This window comes from Silurus meridionalis, chromosome 6 (genome assembly GCF_014805685.1).
Source record: "Silurus meridionalis isolate SWU-2019-XX chromosome 6, ASM1480568v1, whole genome shotgun sequence".
Lineage (NCBI taxonomy): Eukaryota > Metazoa > Chordata > Actinopteri > Siluriformes > Siluridae > Silurus > Silurus meridionalis.
The window spans coordinates 9,037,915-9,053,159 of record NC_060889.1 but is presented as its reverse complement, the minus strand read 5'-3'; the positions used below and the strand labels follow the sequence as shown (position 1 = coordinate 9,053,159).

At 38.1% G+C, this 15,245-nt stretch overlaps 1 protein-coding gene across 14 annotated transcripts in view; it reads right to left on the bottom strand.

Annotated features, from left to right (window-relative positions):
* amph (amphiphysin) overlaps positions 1 to 15,245 on the bottom strand; it is a 42,143-nt gene that overhangs the window by 25,920 nt on the left and 978 nt on the right. For 3 of the 14 annotated variants that reach the window (XM_046852064.1, XM_046852066.1, XM_046852073.1), the window contains exons 1-2: positions 8,227 to 8,408; positions 129 to 209 (exon numbers count right to left, since the gene is read on the bottom strand). In XM_046852064.1, coding sequence (XP_046708020.1) covers positions 129 to 209; positions 8,227 to 8,295 — 150 coding nt within the window. In that variant the 5' untranslated portion in view covers positions 8,296 to 8,408. Of the gene's footprint in view, positions 1 to 128; positions 210 to 8,226; positions 8,412 to 15,245 lie in introns of those variants that run through there. The other 11 variants (XM_046852061.1, XM_046852062.1, XM_046852063.1 and 8 more) reach the window with 7 other exon arrangements.

Here is a 15,245-nt window from a genome sequence, read left to right as displayed (position 1 = left end):
ATAGCTATCATTCTTAGAACATTAGAATGAGCCTCACAACCAGAAACAGTAAAAATGAAAAAATAACAATTTTAAAAGCTTTTGGATCATTATGTACTCATAGACTGGATGAATGATTGACCTCTCACCTCCTGTCTCTTGAAGTTTTGAACACACTGTTCAAACTGCTCATCTTTTGTCTCATCAGCCTTCCCCAACTTCTGTAGCACCTGGGAGAAGAAAGCACCAGAACATCAGTCATTGGATGAGCCACTGGATCACCTTCATCTTATGCATATCATGCAGTATAAATAAAACTATAAACCTAGCATCTGTCATGTCTTTTATCTCTATAGAGATATTCTAACACTGCTGATGTATTTGGCAGGCAACTCCATCATCAAAAAAATAAAAGAAGCATTATTCAGATAAAAAAACACAAACATATACTTTGGTTTATTAATGTACCTTATCTGATAAAGTATGATGGAAGAAAAAGATGCTGAAGGAAAAAAATGAAAAGCGTTCAGAAGTATATAAAAAATATGTTTGACTGATCTGACCCAGGCTGCCCTTACAACCAACAGTAACATTGAAGATCCTCATTGAAGAGGATTGTTTTATATAAAAATAAATTAATATTTTAGTAATCAGTTCTTATGTGTTCTTCTGTTTATTTGGGCTGTGTAATTTTATAATAATTACTACACACTTTTTTTTACATACCATTAGTACATTTGTAGCATAATGTCAGCCAAGTTAGCTAATCTGGTGGTAAAATATAGTTATTGTTTTATTTCTGGATGACTAGATTTCAGATTCCCATGTTCCCATATAGGTTTCCTCTGGGTTTTCAAGTTTCCTTTAAAAACATGGCATGGAGTGTCAATGTGTGTGTTAATTGTGTGTGTGTGTGTGTGTGTGTGTGTGTGTGTGTGTGTGTGTGTGTGTGTGTGTGTGTGTGCATGGTGGCATGGTGTGTTTTCAACCAGGCGTAAACTTATAATCCATTAGCCCAGATATTTAAGAAATGTAGAATACTACTAATAATGGAAAGGAAAGTGCCTGGGTGAAAATGAGAGTAAATAAAGAAAGCTTGCCTGTCTCTCTTTCTTCCAGCATGGAACCAGTGAGTGTGTTACAATCAGTATACAGTAAAAATTGTGTATGTTCACTATATAAAGTATAAATCAGAATAAATAAAAACTAAGTATAAAATTATCTTGCCTTAACCTCAAAATACTGAAAATTGCTAATTTTTCAGAGAGAGGTTTTTACATCATGCAAGACACACTATATGGACAAACATTTGTGGACACCAGCCTATAAGTTTCATATATGCTTTTTAAACATCCCATACCACAGTTCATCACCATTTGCTATTCTAATAACCTCCACTCGTCTGGCAAGATGTTCATTTCGGAGTGTGCTTTTGGAGATTTGTGCTCATTCATCCACGAAGGGCATTAGTAAAGTCAAATACTGATGCTGGGTGAGGAGGCCTGTGATACAATTAGCATTCCAATTCATCCTAGAGTTGTTCAGTAGAGTTGAGGCCAGAGCTCTATAGCAGGCAACTCAAGATCTTCTACTCCAACCCATATAAAGCATATCCTCATGGAGCTGGCTTTGTGCACAGGGGCTCCTAGTTCAAGTAAAAGGAAAATGTCAAACTACAACCTGCAAAGACACCCTATACAATTGCTTGCCTCCAATTCTGTACCACATACAGCAGCAAAAGTCAGCTGCCCCAATACATTTGTCCATACAGTGTACCTAGTTTAATTTGTAGCTGTAGCTGTGGCTGTCGTCATTCCCTTTATCATGTATAAATCGTGATTTTACATGATGATTCCTCTGTTCCTTCTACAACTTCCTTACACTTGAATATGGTTCTTTTAATGGTTACTAACCCAGCAGCAGTCCAACAGCAAAGACGCTTAAAAGCATCAGCAAAATGAGTCTATGTAAATATAAAACACGTTAAATGGACCGAGCCGGCTCGGTCCTAAACTCTTTGCGTGGTCTGACTCAATAAACCTCTCAGTGAATTTACAGCAAGGACACGTTCCAAACAAAGAGTGATGACACATGCCATGAACAAGACAACTGCTACCATTTTCAGCTCAGGCTGCCAATCCTTATAGTATTTCTAGCTCTGCTTCTCATAAACCATTCATAAAAATCACCTACTTATACATATATACATATAAGAGTTTTATTTTCCTATTTTTACATGATCTGATTGCATTTCAAGCACTTAATGGACATCAGTGCTCAAAAATTGGTCTTTAACACAGCAAATTTCAGTGGTGTGAAAATTCTCACCTCCAGTTGTAAACTAGGCTTCTACACTTAAAATCCTGACGCCGCAATCTGACGCCAGTGTTCTTGTTATGCAAACACTTTCAAGTAAATATTTCAAGCAACACTTTGATCATAGAAACAAACTCTTGGTTTGATGTTCTGCTGTTAGAGAGGCAGACTGACATTTTTATTTACTGTTACCAAATGGCCAGTATAACATTAAAAGGCATCAGAATGCATGAGTTTTGTCCCAGATGTGTACAGAAGGGAATCTGCATATACATTGATGTCGTGACTGAGCTACACGGTGGGCAACCAGAGAACACATACACTCACAAAACAGGATTACTACAGCTAGAGATACAGATTTATCATGAAATCCCATGTGTATCTGCTCAGATATCTCTCATTGCATATGATGCTCAGTGGCAATAGATAGGTAATTATCTCGACAGATGAAAAATAATATTTTAAAGCAGATATGAACAATACTACATTTTTAAACATGGAAATCTTGTGGGGTCAAAAAGTTTGAGACCATAAAGAATTTGGAGTTTGATGTACAGTATTTTTTTTGATGTACGAATAATTTTTTTTTCTTGAAGTTGTAAAATTCTTAAATATTTCAAACAAAGTGGTCAACATTTAAATATTTCATAGACAAAATTCTGCATGATCAGTTTTAATGCTGCTTTTGTATCAAAGGTCTAATCTCTTCTACTGAAACATGAGATCATATTTTAATTGATTTAATATATAAATAGACCATACGTTTTTTTACAAACTTATTTTCGCATATTGTCATTAGATTCAGCAGAAGATTCTAATTTTCCCTCAAGTTGTTGCTAATATGATATTTTGTCATGATTTTTGGGTTAGGAAAATAATTGGGTTCATTTAGGAAAGAATGTAAAATACGAGATCATTTTTTTTTTTTTTTTTTTTAAATATCTTACATTATAGACTTTTGGATTCTACAATACAGTTTATATCTACTAAGGCACTGCATATAGAATAGCTCAGCAGTATTCTCCCAAAATGTATTACAGAAAACCACAGATTAAAAGGTCCAGATAATGGAACAATAGTCATCTTTTAATGCTTGGCCATTAACCATTAGTTATTTCATGGCTATGTTTTCATGACAATTGTCAATCGACACCCACACCTCTGCCTAATCATCACAAACATCTGTGACGTCATGTAACATTTTGTTTTCATCACCTTTAAACCATGTCACTTCATGAGAGGGTAAATAAAATAGAAACTCTATACATGTACGTTAGAACCGTCTTTCTGTGGACTTTGTGTACAGACTTCTATTTAGTCTCTGGGCCTTGAGATCTGCCTTGAAGTTAAATAATTTAGATTAGATGCATGTGAGTGGATTAGCTGCAACTAAGGATCTGCCACAGAAACTGAACCAGTCTGCCTTTTTGTCACTGTTTTTTTTTTGTATAATTATCATCTCTGCTACTGTACTTATTCAAATACTTATAGAAATAAGTTCGGTCCACTGAAATACATTGCTGGATCTGCAATCTGAATAGTGTGGCCAGTTGAGGAGTCTTGGAATAGGCAAAACTCTCTATTGTTCCTCTCCCCTCTGAAACATATGTCAAAACTCTTTTTATAAAATTGCATGCACAAAAAGTCTCAAATTCCAAAGGGAGGTGAAGCTTGGCAATGCAGCGTAGCTTTCCACCTGGCACAGATACACTCCCAACTGGCTAGAGACACCATGCACACACAGCCAGCCTATAAAATATTTAACAGCACTTGGGCCCCATATGCACACTGTGACCACGGCAGAACTTATTTCCTTCTTCTTTTAATAGTGTGCTTTCCTTCTTCTTTTAATAGTTTTTTCTGAGCATGTAATATTAGCATCTTAGCATCCTCAATTAGAGGATTCGAATTATAAAAGGGCATCATTTGCTGGTTTCACAGGAAATACAGCCAGTCCTGTAAGAAAGTGTTAATTAAACATGTCGCCTTGTATTCAGACCAGGGCCTGTATCTGCCAGCCTGCTCCTCTGGGTGCAAAGCCAGCTTTCAGAAATTTCAGCTATATTTAGCAGATTGGTATTTCTAGTACTGATTGAATAATGTGTATTGCAAAGATGCATTACCGTTTCACACACTGCAATTATACTGCTGTATCAATGTGCATATGTATACAAATCATCTAACAAGTGAGCAATTATCAGTGTTTTTCTTGATATTTTGCAACCGGTGGGGGTCAAAAAGGAAGGAGTTCTTCCACCACTTATTATATTATCTGTCCTGACTGAGGATCTCGTATTCCACCTGGCTGCACCGTACACTCACACTCAATGAATGTGTTTGTCTGTCTGCAGCTATTTTTTTAAACAAGAACAGGAATCCACATATCCGGAAAAATGTTTACTATGGTCTAAAAGGGGTCTAATACTTGTGTAATATTATATCCCTCAAAATATTCACTATGTCCATCATTTGTGGAAAACAAATCAAGCTGTATGATCCGGGCTATTCTTCAGCACACAACAGTCACGCTAAGATCTTTATTTCCTGTCTCACTGGATATAAAAAGAAGACCAATCCTCTTACAGTGACACTGCTCGCGATGGGGGAAGCCCAGTTTGCCTGCAGGCTACAAAATATTTCAAATTAATTGCAATAATAAAAAAAGTGTGCTAGGAATTATAGGCTAAAGCTAAAAAACAACTTAACAGAACACATCTGTTTCTACAACAAAATGTACAGCAGGTTGTCACAAGTGCCCTTCTAAAGATGATTAGGATATATTAAGAACAATTTGCTATATTAATTATGTATAATGGACAAAAAAGTCTACAGTGTGTGACAACTAGCCTCTGGCTTTCCTTGTATAAAAAGAGATCAAACTTATTATTACTCTTCTTTTGTTAACCAAATAGATTGGGTTAAAATTCTACAACACACCTAACAACTAGAAGATGCTTTTAGCCCAATTAGCACCATACAAAATGTTAATTAAATGAGCAAATCAAACAAACCTCTTTTTCTCAAACTGCACTGTGCAATTTCAACTGTAGTATCTGTATAAAGGAAGGTTTGTTCCAATTCGCTAAAGCAAAATCAGCAATCATATTTTTTAATAATCGTATGGGGGCGTTTTACGGAGTGTATCACTCAATTCATTCATGTTTGCCTCAGAAAACTTTTTGGTTTCCTGATGGTTATATTGTTAATGCTAAAAACAGCATCAACATTCATGGAAAACTATTGAGGAACATAAAAATGAACATTCAATAGGTGAAGAGGAAAAGCAGAAAGAGGTGGTAATATTACCCAAAGTATCTTTAACACGATTGTACAAATCAACATGAACCAGCTATGTAATGGGCTATAAAGTCAGTAAGGCTTCTTCCAGACCTATTCCTGTTAGACGAGCAAAAAACATTCACACATATTGTGTTGAAATGTCACTCACTCCAGTTGATCTCTAACACTAAGCCGTTTGAATAAGTTTCATGTACAATAAATAATTTAATCCTCTTTTTTAACATATTGAGCATTGCCGAATTCATGCATAAAGTTCAACAACATATGATTCACCTCAAAGGGCTCATGAAACACCTTTTCTCTGCAAACACAATCAAAATAGTAGGATCGTGTGGGTATTTGTTACAATGTGAATAGTTTTGAAATGCTCATTTCTCTAAACTTAAAAGAGAATTGCGTGTTCCCTTGTTTTGAAAAGTACTCAAGTTACCATTATATTGATACTAAGTGACTTGGAAACCTGATTGCTTTTGCTAAGAAGAGTAGAAGTTTTTTTGGCACAGTAAGAAGGCAACGCTTAATATGTTATCAATAAAAATAGGGCGAATTATTTATAACAAATTTCATAGTTAAGGTTATTACATCTTGTACTGTGCAATCAAGTAAAGGTTTACTACATTGCTATGCATCCTATGCTTCTGCCAGTTAGATACATCAATGTGTTGAAGAAGCTGCTGATCACTTGAATGTGAAGGGCCATCTGACCTAATGGCTGTGAGATCATGGAGCTGTGAAGCCTCAGTGCTAACCAAAGCATTTTAAACCAGAATAACACTTTATATTTGAAAATAATGATGGTGTCTTTTGAGGCTGTTGCAAAGATGGCAAAAGTATTTACAGATACTTATGTTTTGAAAGACTTTGGAAAAGTTGAAGTACTGACCACTCTGTATCAAAAAGTAGCCACTGACCTCACATCACATGAATATATTAATACAAAAAATGTAACATTTTGTTATCAAATGAATGCATCCAGGTTGAACATCCACCATATAGAACACAAGCAGAAAAAAGATGACGATCAGGTGATCCGAAATGTCTGTTCTCAGTCATGTTTACATCACTGACTCCCTGTCTCATTCACTTTAACCACATACTTCTTGTTGCCTTCTGCTTTGCTGATTGTTAACTTCATAAAGTAGACTACATCTATGGTGTGTGAGAGCCAGTAAATCATAGACTAGTGGTAGATTGAAAAAGTCACGCTCAGAAAATAGATTGATGGGTTGAAATCTGCATGGAATGAGAAGAAAAAATATTGATCATGTCACCAAATAGATTAAAACTAAAGTAATGATTCTGGTTTGAAAATGCAAGATGTAGAAAGTATAGATATTTGTGTAAAAAAATGTAATGAGTGAAAGTAAAAAGTTGTCCAAAAAATAAATAGTGAAGTAAAAAATACTGATACCAAAAAAATCTACTTAAGTACAGTAACAAAGTATTTGTACTTCATTATTTCCCACTTATGGGCTGTTATATAATGATTTCATAAGCAATGATTATTTGTCAGATTTGCTGGCCGAAAGAAACGTTAGAGGAGCCGAAATAGTTGTGCAGATTCAAGACCTTGGCTTTTTCTCATAACTTGATAAACAATACAATAAAATGTGAAGTGCATGGAAGGACAGGATGAACAAGATGGGAGTCATTAACATGAACACCTATCTCATTGAAAATAGAAGTGTGTTGTTTTTTTTAACATTTCTGTCAGATGGAAGCAGCTGAAATATGATGCATTGGGAGGGCAACAGAGAACATTGAACATTTTAAAAGCTCTTCCCTCAATGTATTTAAGCTATAGGCTGATATTAAATAAAGTCCATGTCCATTTGAGACATTTGGAAAACACTATCTATATTGTTTGACATCTACAGAAGCATGCCCACCTCCTCCAGGCACAATGGGTTAATTTTATGCATGCCTCCACCCCCGCATAAGGAGAGGGATCCCCCCCTCCTCCCTCTCCTCCTACTCTTACTCCTCTTCCTCCTCCTACCTCTCTCCTTCCTCTTTCTGACCTTGCAAGAAAATGTACACCAGAAAATAATAATAATAAAAAGTGTTCACGAATATTCATAAGGCGTTATACAGTAAATATGCCCCGGCTGCAACGCAGTCACACCGGGCGCACGAGCACTGGTGGCGGAGCAGATGTAGTGCGCGAGCGTAGGGAGCTCATAGGCATTTGGGATTCAGCCTGAGCGCGTAAGGCTGTTATTAAACCGGAGGTCAGCTGGATTTGCTCTTTCTAGCTCGCTTGGTGTAAATGGATTTATAGAAGAAGAAAATATTTTTAAAAAAACCTACAAAAATGGTGCAAACGTTAATTTAGAACTGGCCACGAAATGCCTTTGCATTAGAGCTGAAATGACTACAAGCTGCGGGGAGACCGCTGCATAATGATCACATAATAATAATAATAATAATAATAATAATAATAATAATAATTCACTATTTTAAAATGAATTGCTATTTCACTAAATGAATTATTCCCCTACCACAAGCTCCTAGCATTTCTCTTGCACCGCCTTTTGGCTTCCCTGAGCATCTTATTCCTTTTGCATTTCAAAGCCTGATAGCTTGCCATGTGCAAAACCATGAGTTCTCATAAAGCAAATACAATCTTACCTTTTCCTGAGCCCGACTCAGCTTCTTCTGTACGTTTTTGGCGAAAACGCCCGTCTTTATTTCAGCCATAGCTGCTCGGGGATTGAAACGATGAGAGCGTTTCAGCACCTACACGGAGGACAGCGGCGGAGGGGGAGGAGGAAGAGGAGGAGGAAGAGGAGGAGGAGCTCTTAAAGCCACACATCACACCCCAACCCCCGCATTACCACCACACCACCACCTGAACACCTCCAAACACACTAAAACACTGACTGAACACTGAATCTCCTATAGTGATAATACGCAAGTACTGAAGAGTTCACTATTGGAAATCCACTATGTGTTTATGTTTCTCTGTCCTATATCAGTGCTTTATCCAGTATAGACAGTCTGGCCCCATCCCAAACTGCATCCTGTGCTACTCCACTGTAAAGCATGTCCTCTTTCGTCATAATGTTTTGGCACACTATTTAGTGCAGCAGTAGCAGATTTGGACGAAGCCTTATCAAGGTCTACAGTGACTCATATTCGGGCCATGTTTTCTTACACGAATGGAGTGAGCAGAAATTGCTGTAATGCTTAACGAATAATAATAATAATAAAAAAATAAAAAAATAAATTATATATATACAGGGAGTGCAGAATTATTAGGCAAGTTGTATTTTTGAGGATTAATTTTATTTGAGGATTTAATTTGAACAACAACCATGTTCTCAATGAACACAAAAAACTCATTAATATCAAAGCTGAATATTTTTGGAAGTAGTTTTAGTTTTAGCTATTTTAGGGGATATCTGTGTGTGCAGGTGACTATTACTGTGCATAATTATTAGGCAACAACAAAAACAAATTCATACCCATTTCAATTATTTATTTTACCAGTGAAACCAATATAACATCTCAACATTCACAAATATACATTTCTGACATTCAAAACCAAACAAAAACAAATCAGTGACCAATATAGCCACCTTTCTTTGCAAGGACACTCAAAAGCCTGCCATCCATGGATTCTGTCAGTGTTTTGATCTGTTCACCATCAACATTGCGTGCAGCAGCAACCACAGCCTCCCAGACACTGTTCAGAGGTGTACTGTTTTCCCTCCTTGTAAATCGCACATTTGATGATGGACCACAGGTTCTCAATGGGGTTCAGATCAGGTGAACAAGGAGGCCATATCATTAGATTTTCTTCTTTTATACCCTTTCTTGCCAGCCACGCTGTGGAGTACTTGGGCGTGTGTGATGGAGCATTGTCCTGCATGAAAATCATGTTTTTCTTGAAGGATGCAGACTTCTTCCTGTACCACTGCTTGAAGAAGGTGTCTTCCAGAAACTGGCAGTAGGACTGGGAGTTCAGCTTGACTCCATCCTCAAACCGAAAAGGCCCCACAAGCTCATCTTTGATGATACCAGCCCAAACCAGTACTCCACCTCCACCTTGCTGGCGTCTGAGTCGGACTGGAGCTCTCTGCCCTTTACCAATCCAGCCACGGGCCCATCCATCTGGCCCATCAAGACTCACTCTCATTTCATCAGTCCATAAAACCTTAGAAAAATCAGTCTTGAGATATTTCTTGGCCCAGTCTTGACGTTTCAGCTTGTGTGTCTTGTTCAGTGGTGGTCGACTTTCTGCCTTTCTTACCTTGGCCATGTCTCTGAGTATTGCACACCTTGTGCTTTTGGGCACTCAGTGATGTTGCAGCTCTGAAATATGGCCAAACTGGTGGCAAGTGGCATCTTGGCAGCTGCACGCTTGACTTTTCTCAGTTCACGGGCAGTTATTTTGCGCCTTGGTTTTTCCACACGCTTCTTGCGACCCTGTCGACTATTTTGAATGAAACGCTTGATTGTTCGATGATCACGCTTCAGAAGCTTGGCTATTTTAAGACTGCTGCATCCCTCTGCAATATATCTCACTATTTTTGACTTTTCTGAGCCTGTCAAGTCCTTCTTTTGACCCATTTTGCCAAAGGAAAGGAAGTTGCCTAATAATTATGCACACCTGATATAGGGTGTTGATGTCATTAGACCACACCCTTCTCATTACAGAGATGCACATCACCTAATATGCTTAATTGGTAGTAGGCTTTCCAGCCTATACAGCTTGGAGTAAGACAACATGCATAACGAGGATGATGTGGTCAAAATACTCATTTGCCTAATAATTCTGCACTCCTGTATATATATATATATATATATATATATATATATATATATATATATATATATATATATATATATATATACACACACATATATATATATATATACATATATATATATATATATATATATATATACACACACACACATACATATATATAAACAGTACAGACCAAAAGTTTGGACACACCTTCTCATTCAAAGAGTTTTCTTTATTTTCATGACTATGAAAATTGTAGAGTCACACTGAAGGCATCAAAATTATGAATTAAAACACGTGGAATTATATACATAACAAAAAAGTGAACTGAAAATATGTCATATTGTAGGTTATTCAAAGTAGGCATCAAGAGAATGCCAAGAGTGTGCAAAGCAGTAATCTAAGCAAAAGGTGGCTACTTTGAAGAACCTACAATATGACATATTTTCAGTTGTTTCACACTTTTTTGTTATGTATATAATTCCACATGTGTTAATTCATAGTTTTGATGCCTTTAGTGTGAATCTACAATTATAGTCATGAAAATAAAGAAAACTCTTTAAATGAGAAGGTGTGTCCAAACTTTTGGTCTGTACTGTATATATGTATATTATTATTCGTTAAGCATTACAGCAAATTCCAGAAATCACAATATATGATTTTTAAACTATTTATTTGTATGATACAGCTGCAAATAAGTATTTGAACAACTGTCTATCAGCTAGAATTCTGACCCTCAAAGACCTGTTAGTCTGCCTTTAAAATGTCCACCTCCACTACATTTATTATCCTAGATTAGATGCACCTGCTCGAGGTCGTTAGCTGCATAAAGACACCTGTCCACCCCATACAATCAGTAAGAATCCAACTACTAACATGGCCAAGACCAAAGAGCTGTCCAAAGACACTAGAGACAAAATTGTACACCTCCACAAGGCTGGAAAGGGCTACGGGGAAATTGCCAAGCAGCTTGGTGAAAAAAGGTCCACTGTTGGAGCAATCATTAGAAAATGGAAGAAGCTAAACATGACTGTCAATCTCCCTCGGACTGGGGCTCCATGCAAGATCTCACCTCGTGGGGTCTCAATAATCCTAAGGAAGGTGAGAAATCAGCCCAGAACTACACGGGAGGAGCTGGTCAATGACCTGAAAAGAGCTGGGACCACCATTTCCAAGGTTACTGTTGGTAATACACTAAGACGTCATGGTTTGAAATCATGCATGGCACGGAAGCTTCACCTGCTTAAACCAGCACATGTCCAGGCACGTCTTAAGTTTGCCAATGACCATTTGGATGATCCAGGGGAGTCATGGAAGAAAGTCATGTGGTCAGATGAGACCAAAATAGAACTTTTGGGTCATAATTCCACTAAACGTGTTTGGAGGAAGAAGAATGATGAGTACCATCCCAAGAACACATCCCTACTGTGAAGCATGGGGGTGGTAGCATCATGCTTTGGGGGTGTTTTTCTGCACATGGGACAGGGCGACTGCACTGTATTAAGGAGAGGATGACCGGGGCCATGTATTGCGAGATGAGGAACAACCTCCTTCCCTCAGTTAGAGCATTGAAGATAGGTCGAGGCTGGGTCTTCCAACATGACAATGACCTGAAGCACACAGCCAGGATAACCAAGGAGTGGCTCTGTAAGAAGCATATCAAGGTTCTGGCGTGGCCTAGCCAGTCTCCAGACCCAAACCCAATAAAGAATCTTTGAAGGGGAGCTCAAAATTCGTGTTTCTCAGCGACAGGCCAGAAACCTGACTGATCTAGAGAAGATCTGTGTGGGTACTTGCACATTTTAACTAAACAGTTTCAATGTATAATAGTTAAAATTGAACACTGTTCATTCCTTTAGTTCTAGCTGTACAGCTTCCTGCATGTTAATTTATCATCTACATTTACATTTGCCACATTTAGCAGACGCCCTTATCCAGAGCGACGAACAAAAGTGCTTTGAGTCTACAGTAATGAATAAATCAACACTGGTATGCCATATTACAAACTTAATATAAATATAACCCTAGAATTCTACAAACTTGGAAAGTGCTAATTTCAGTGTTTCAGGAAGAGGTAGGTCTTCAGTCGTCGCTTGAAGATAGTCAGGAACTCCGCTGTACGGACATCTAGGGGAAGTTCATTCCACCACCTTGGTGAGAGAAGAGCCTTGAAGTGAACTTATCTCTCATTCTGAGTGAAGGTGGTACCAGTAGAGCAGTGCTGGAGGATCTAAGACGGCGTGGTGCAGTGCGAGATGTGATGAGGTCACTGAGGTCTAGATCAGTGTTTGTTTGTTAAAAAGAAGGCATTTATTTTTGGAGTCTGCTTATTCCCTCTCCAAAATATTTCCAAGATATCACCTTGAAATATGTACAGCCTCACTACAAAAGATATTGTGGGATGAAGTGAAATGTATAAAACTAAAAGTGAGAGAAGTGCCAATGCTCTAGGCTTGTTCTGTATTATAGAATAGGAGCATGTGTGGGATCAGCCTGGACTGCATACCACCTGTGGGCCCTGTATTTTATTGCTGGAACCAGGCTATGAACTGGAGTTTGTTCCTGACCAAAGACAATATTGCTTATCTGACATACACAAGCATTTCTTTGGTATTTAATTTTTTTTAGCTAGAATCAGATTGATTGATTTTTTTTTTTTTTTTGCATGTTTGTCACACTTTAATGTTTCAGATTAGCAAACTAATTTAAATATTAGTAAAAGATAATACATATGTGAACACAACATGCAGTTTTTAAAAGAAGGTTTTTATTATTGAGGAAAAACTAAATCCAAAACTATATGGCCCTGTGTGAAAAAGTGTTTGCCACCTAAACCTAATAACTGGTTGGGCCACCCTCAGCAGCAACAACTGCAATCGAGCGCTTGCTGTGGAGGGATTTTAGTCCACTCATCTATACAGAATTGTTGTAATTAAGCCACACTGGAGGGTTTTCGAGCATGAACCACCCTTTTAAGGTCGTGCCACAGCATCTTAGTAGGATTCGGGTCGGGACTTTGACTAGGCCACTCCAAAGTCTTCATTTTGTTTTTCTTTAGCCATTCAGAGGTGGACTTGCTGGTGTGTTTTGGATCATTGTCCTGCTGCAGAACCCAAGTTTGCTTCAGCTTGAGGTCACAAACAGATGGTCGGACATTCTCCTTCAGAATTTTTTGTTAAATAGCAGAATTTATGGTTCCATTTTTCACAGTAAGTCTTCCAGGTCCTGAAGCAGCAAAACAGCCCCAGACCATTACACAACCACCACCATATTTTACTGTTGGTATGATGTTCTTTTTCAGAAATGCAGTGCTACTTTTATGCCAGACATATTGGGACACACACCTTCCAAAATGTTCAACTTTTGTCTCGTCAGTCCACAGACTATTTCCCCAAAAATCTTGGGGATCATCAAGATGTTTTCTGGCAAAACTGAGACGAGCCTTTATGTTCTTTTTGCTAAGCAGTGTTTTTCGTCTTGAAACTCTGCCATGCAGACCATTTTTGCGCAGTCTCTTTCTTATGGTGGAGTCAAGAACACTGACCTTAACTGAGGCAAGAGAGGCCTGCATTTCGTTGGATGTTGTTTTGGGACCTTTTTGACATCTTGAATGAGTCGTCGCTGTGCTCTTGGGGTAATTTTGGTAGGCCAGCCACTCCTGGAAGGTTCTCCACTGTTCCATGTTTTTGCCATTTGTGAAAAAGGCCTCTCATTGTGGTTCATTGGAGTCCCAAAGCTTTAGAAATGGCTTTATAACCTTTTCCAGACTGATAGATCTCAATTATTTTCTTTCTCATTTGTTTCTGAATTTCTTTGGCTCTTAGCATGATGTCTCACTTTTGAGGATCTTTTGGTCTACTTCACTTTGGCTGGCAGATCCTATCTAAGAGATTTCTTGATTGTGAACAGGTGTGGCAGTAATCAGGCCTGTGTGTGGTGAGAGAAATTGAACTCAGGTGTGATAAACCACAGTTCACACAGGGCCATGTAGTTTTGGATTTTGATTTCCCGCAATAAAAAACCCTTCATTCAAAAACTGCATGTTGCGTTCACTTGTGTTATCTTTTACTAATATTTAAATTTGTTTGATTATCTAAAACATTAAAGTGTGACCAACATGCAGTTTTTAAAAGAAGGTTTTATTATTGAGGAAAAACTAAATCCAAAACTATATGGCCCTGTGTGAAAAAGTGTTTGCCACCTAAACCTAATAACTGGTTGGGCCACCCTCAGCAGCAACAACTGCAATCGAGCGCTTGCTGTGGAGGGATTTTAGTCCACTCATCTATACAGAATTGTTGTAATTAAGCCACACTGGAGGGTTTTCGAGCATGAACCACCCTTTTAAGGTCGTGCCACAGCATCTTAGTAGGATTCGGGTCGGGACTTTGACTAGGCCACTCCAAAGTCTTCATTTTGTTTTTCTTTAGCCATTCAGAGGTGGACTTGCTGGTGTGTTTTGGATCATTGTCCTGCTGCAGAACCCAAGTTTGCTTCAGCTTGAGGTCACAAACAGATGGTCGGACATTCTCCTTCAGAATTTTTTGTTAAATAGCAGAATTTATGGTTCCATTTTTCACAGTAAGTCTTCCAGGTCCTGAAGCAGCAAAACAGCCCCAGACCATTACACAACCACCACCATATTTTACTGTTGGTATGATGTTCTTTTTCAGAAATGCAGTGCTACTTTTATGCCAGACATATTGGGACACACACCTTCCAAAATGTTCAACTTTTGTCTCGTCAGTCCACAGACTATTTCCCCAAAAATCTTGGGGATCATCAAGATGTTTTCTGGCAAAACTGAGACGAGCCTTTATGTTCTTTTTGCTAAGCAGTGTTTTTCGTCTTGAAACTCTGCCATGCAGACCATTTTTGCGCAGTCTCTTTCTTA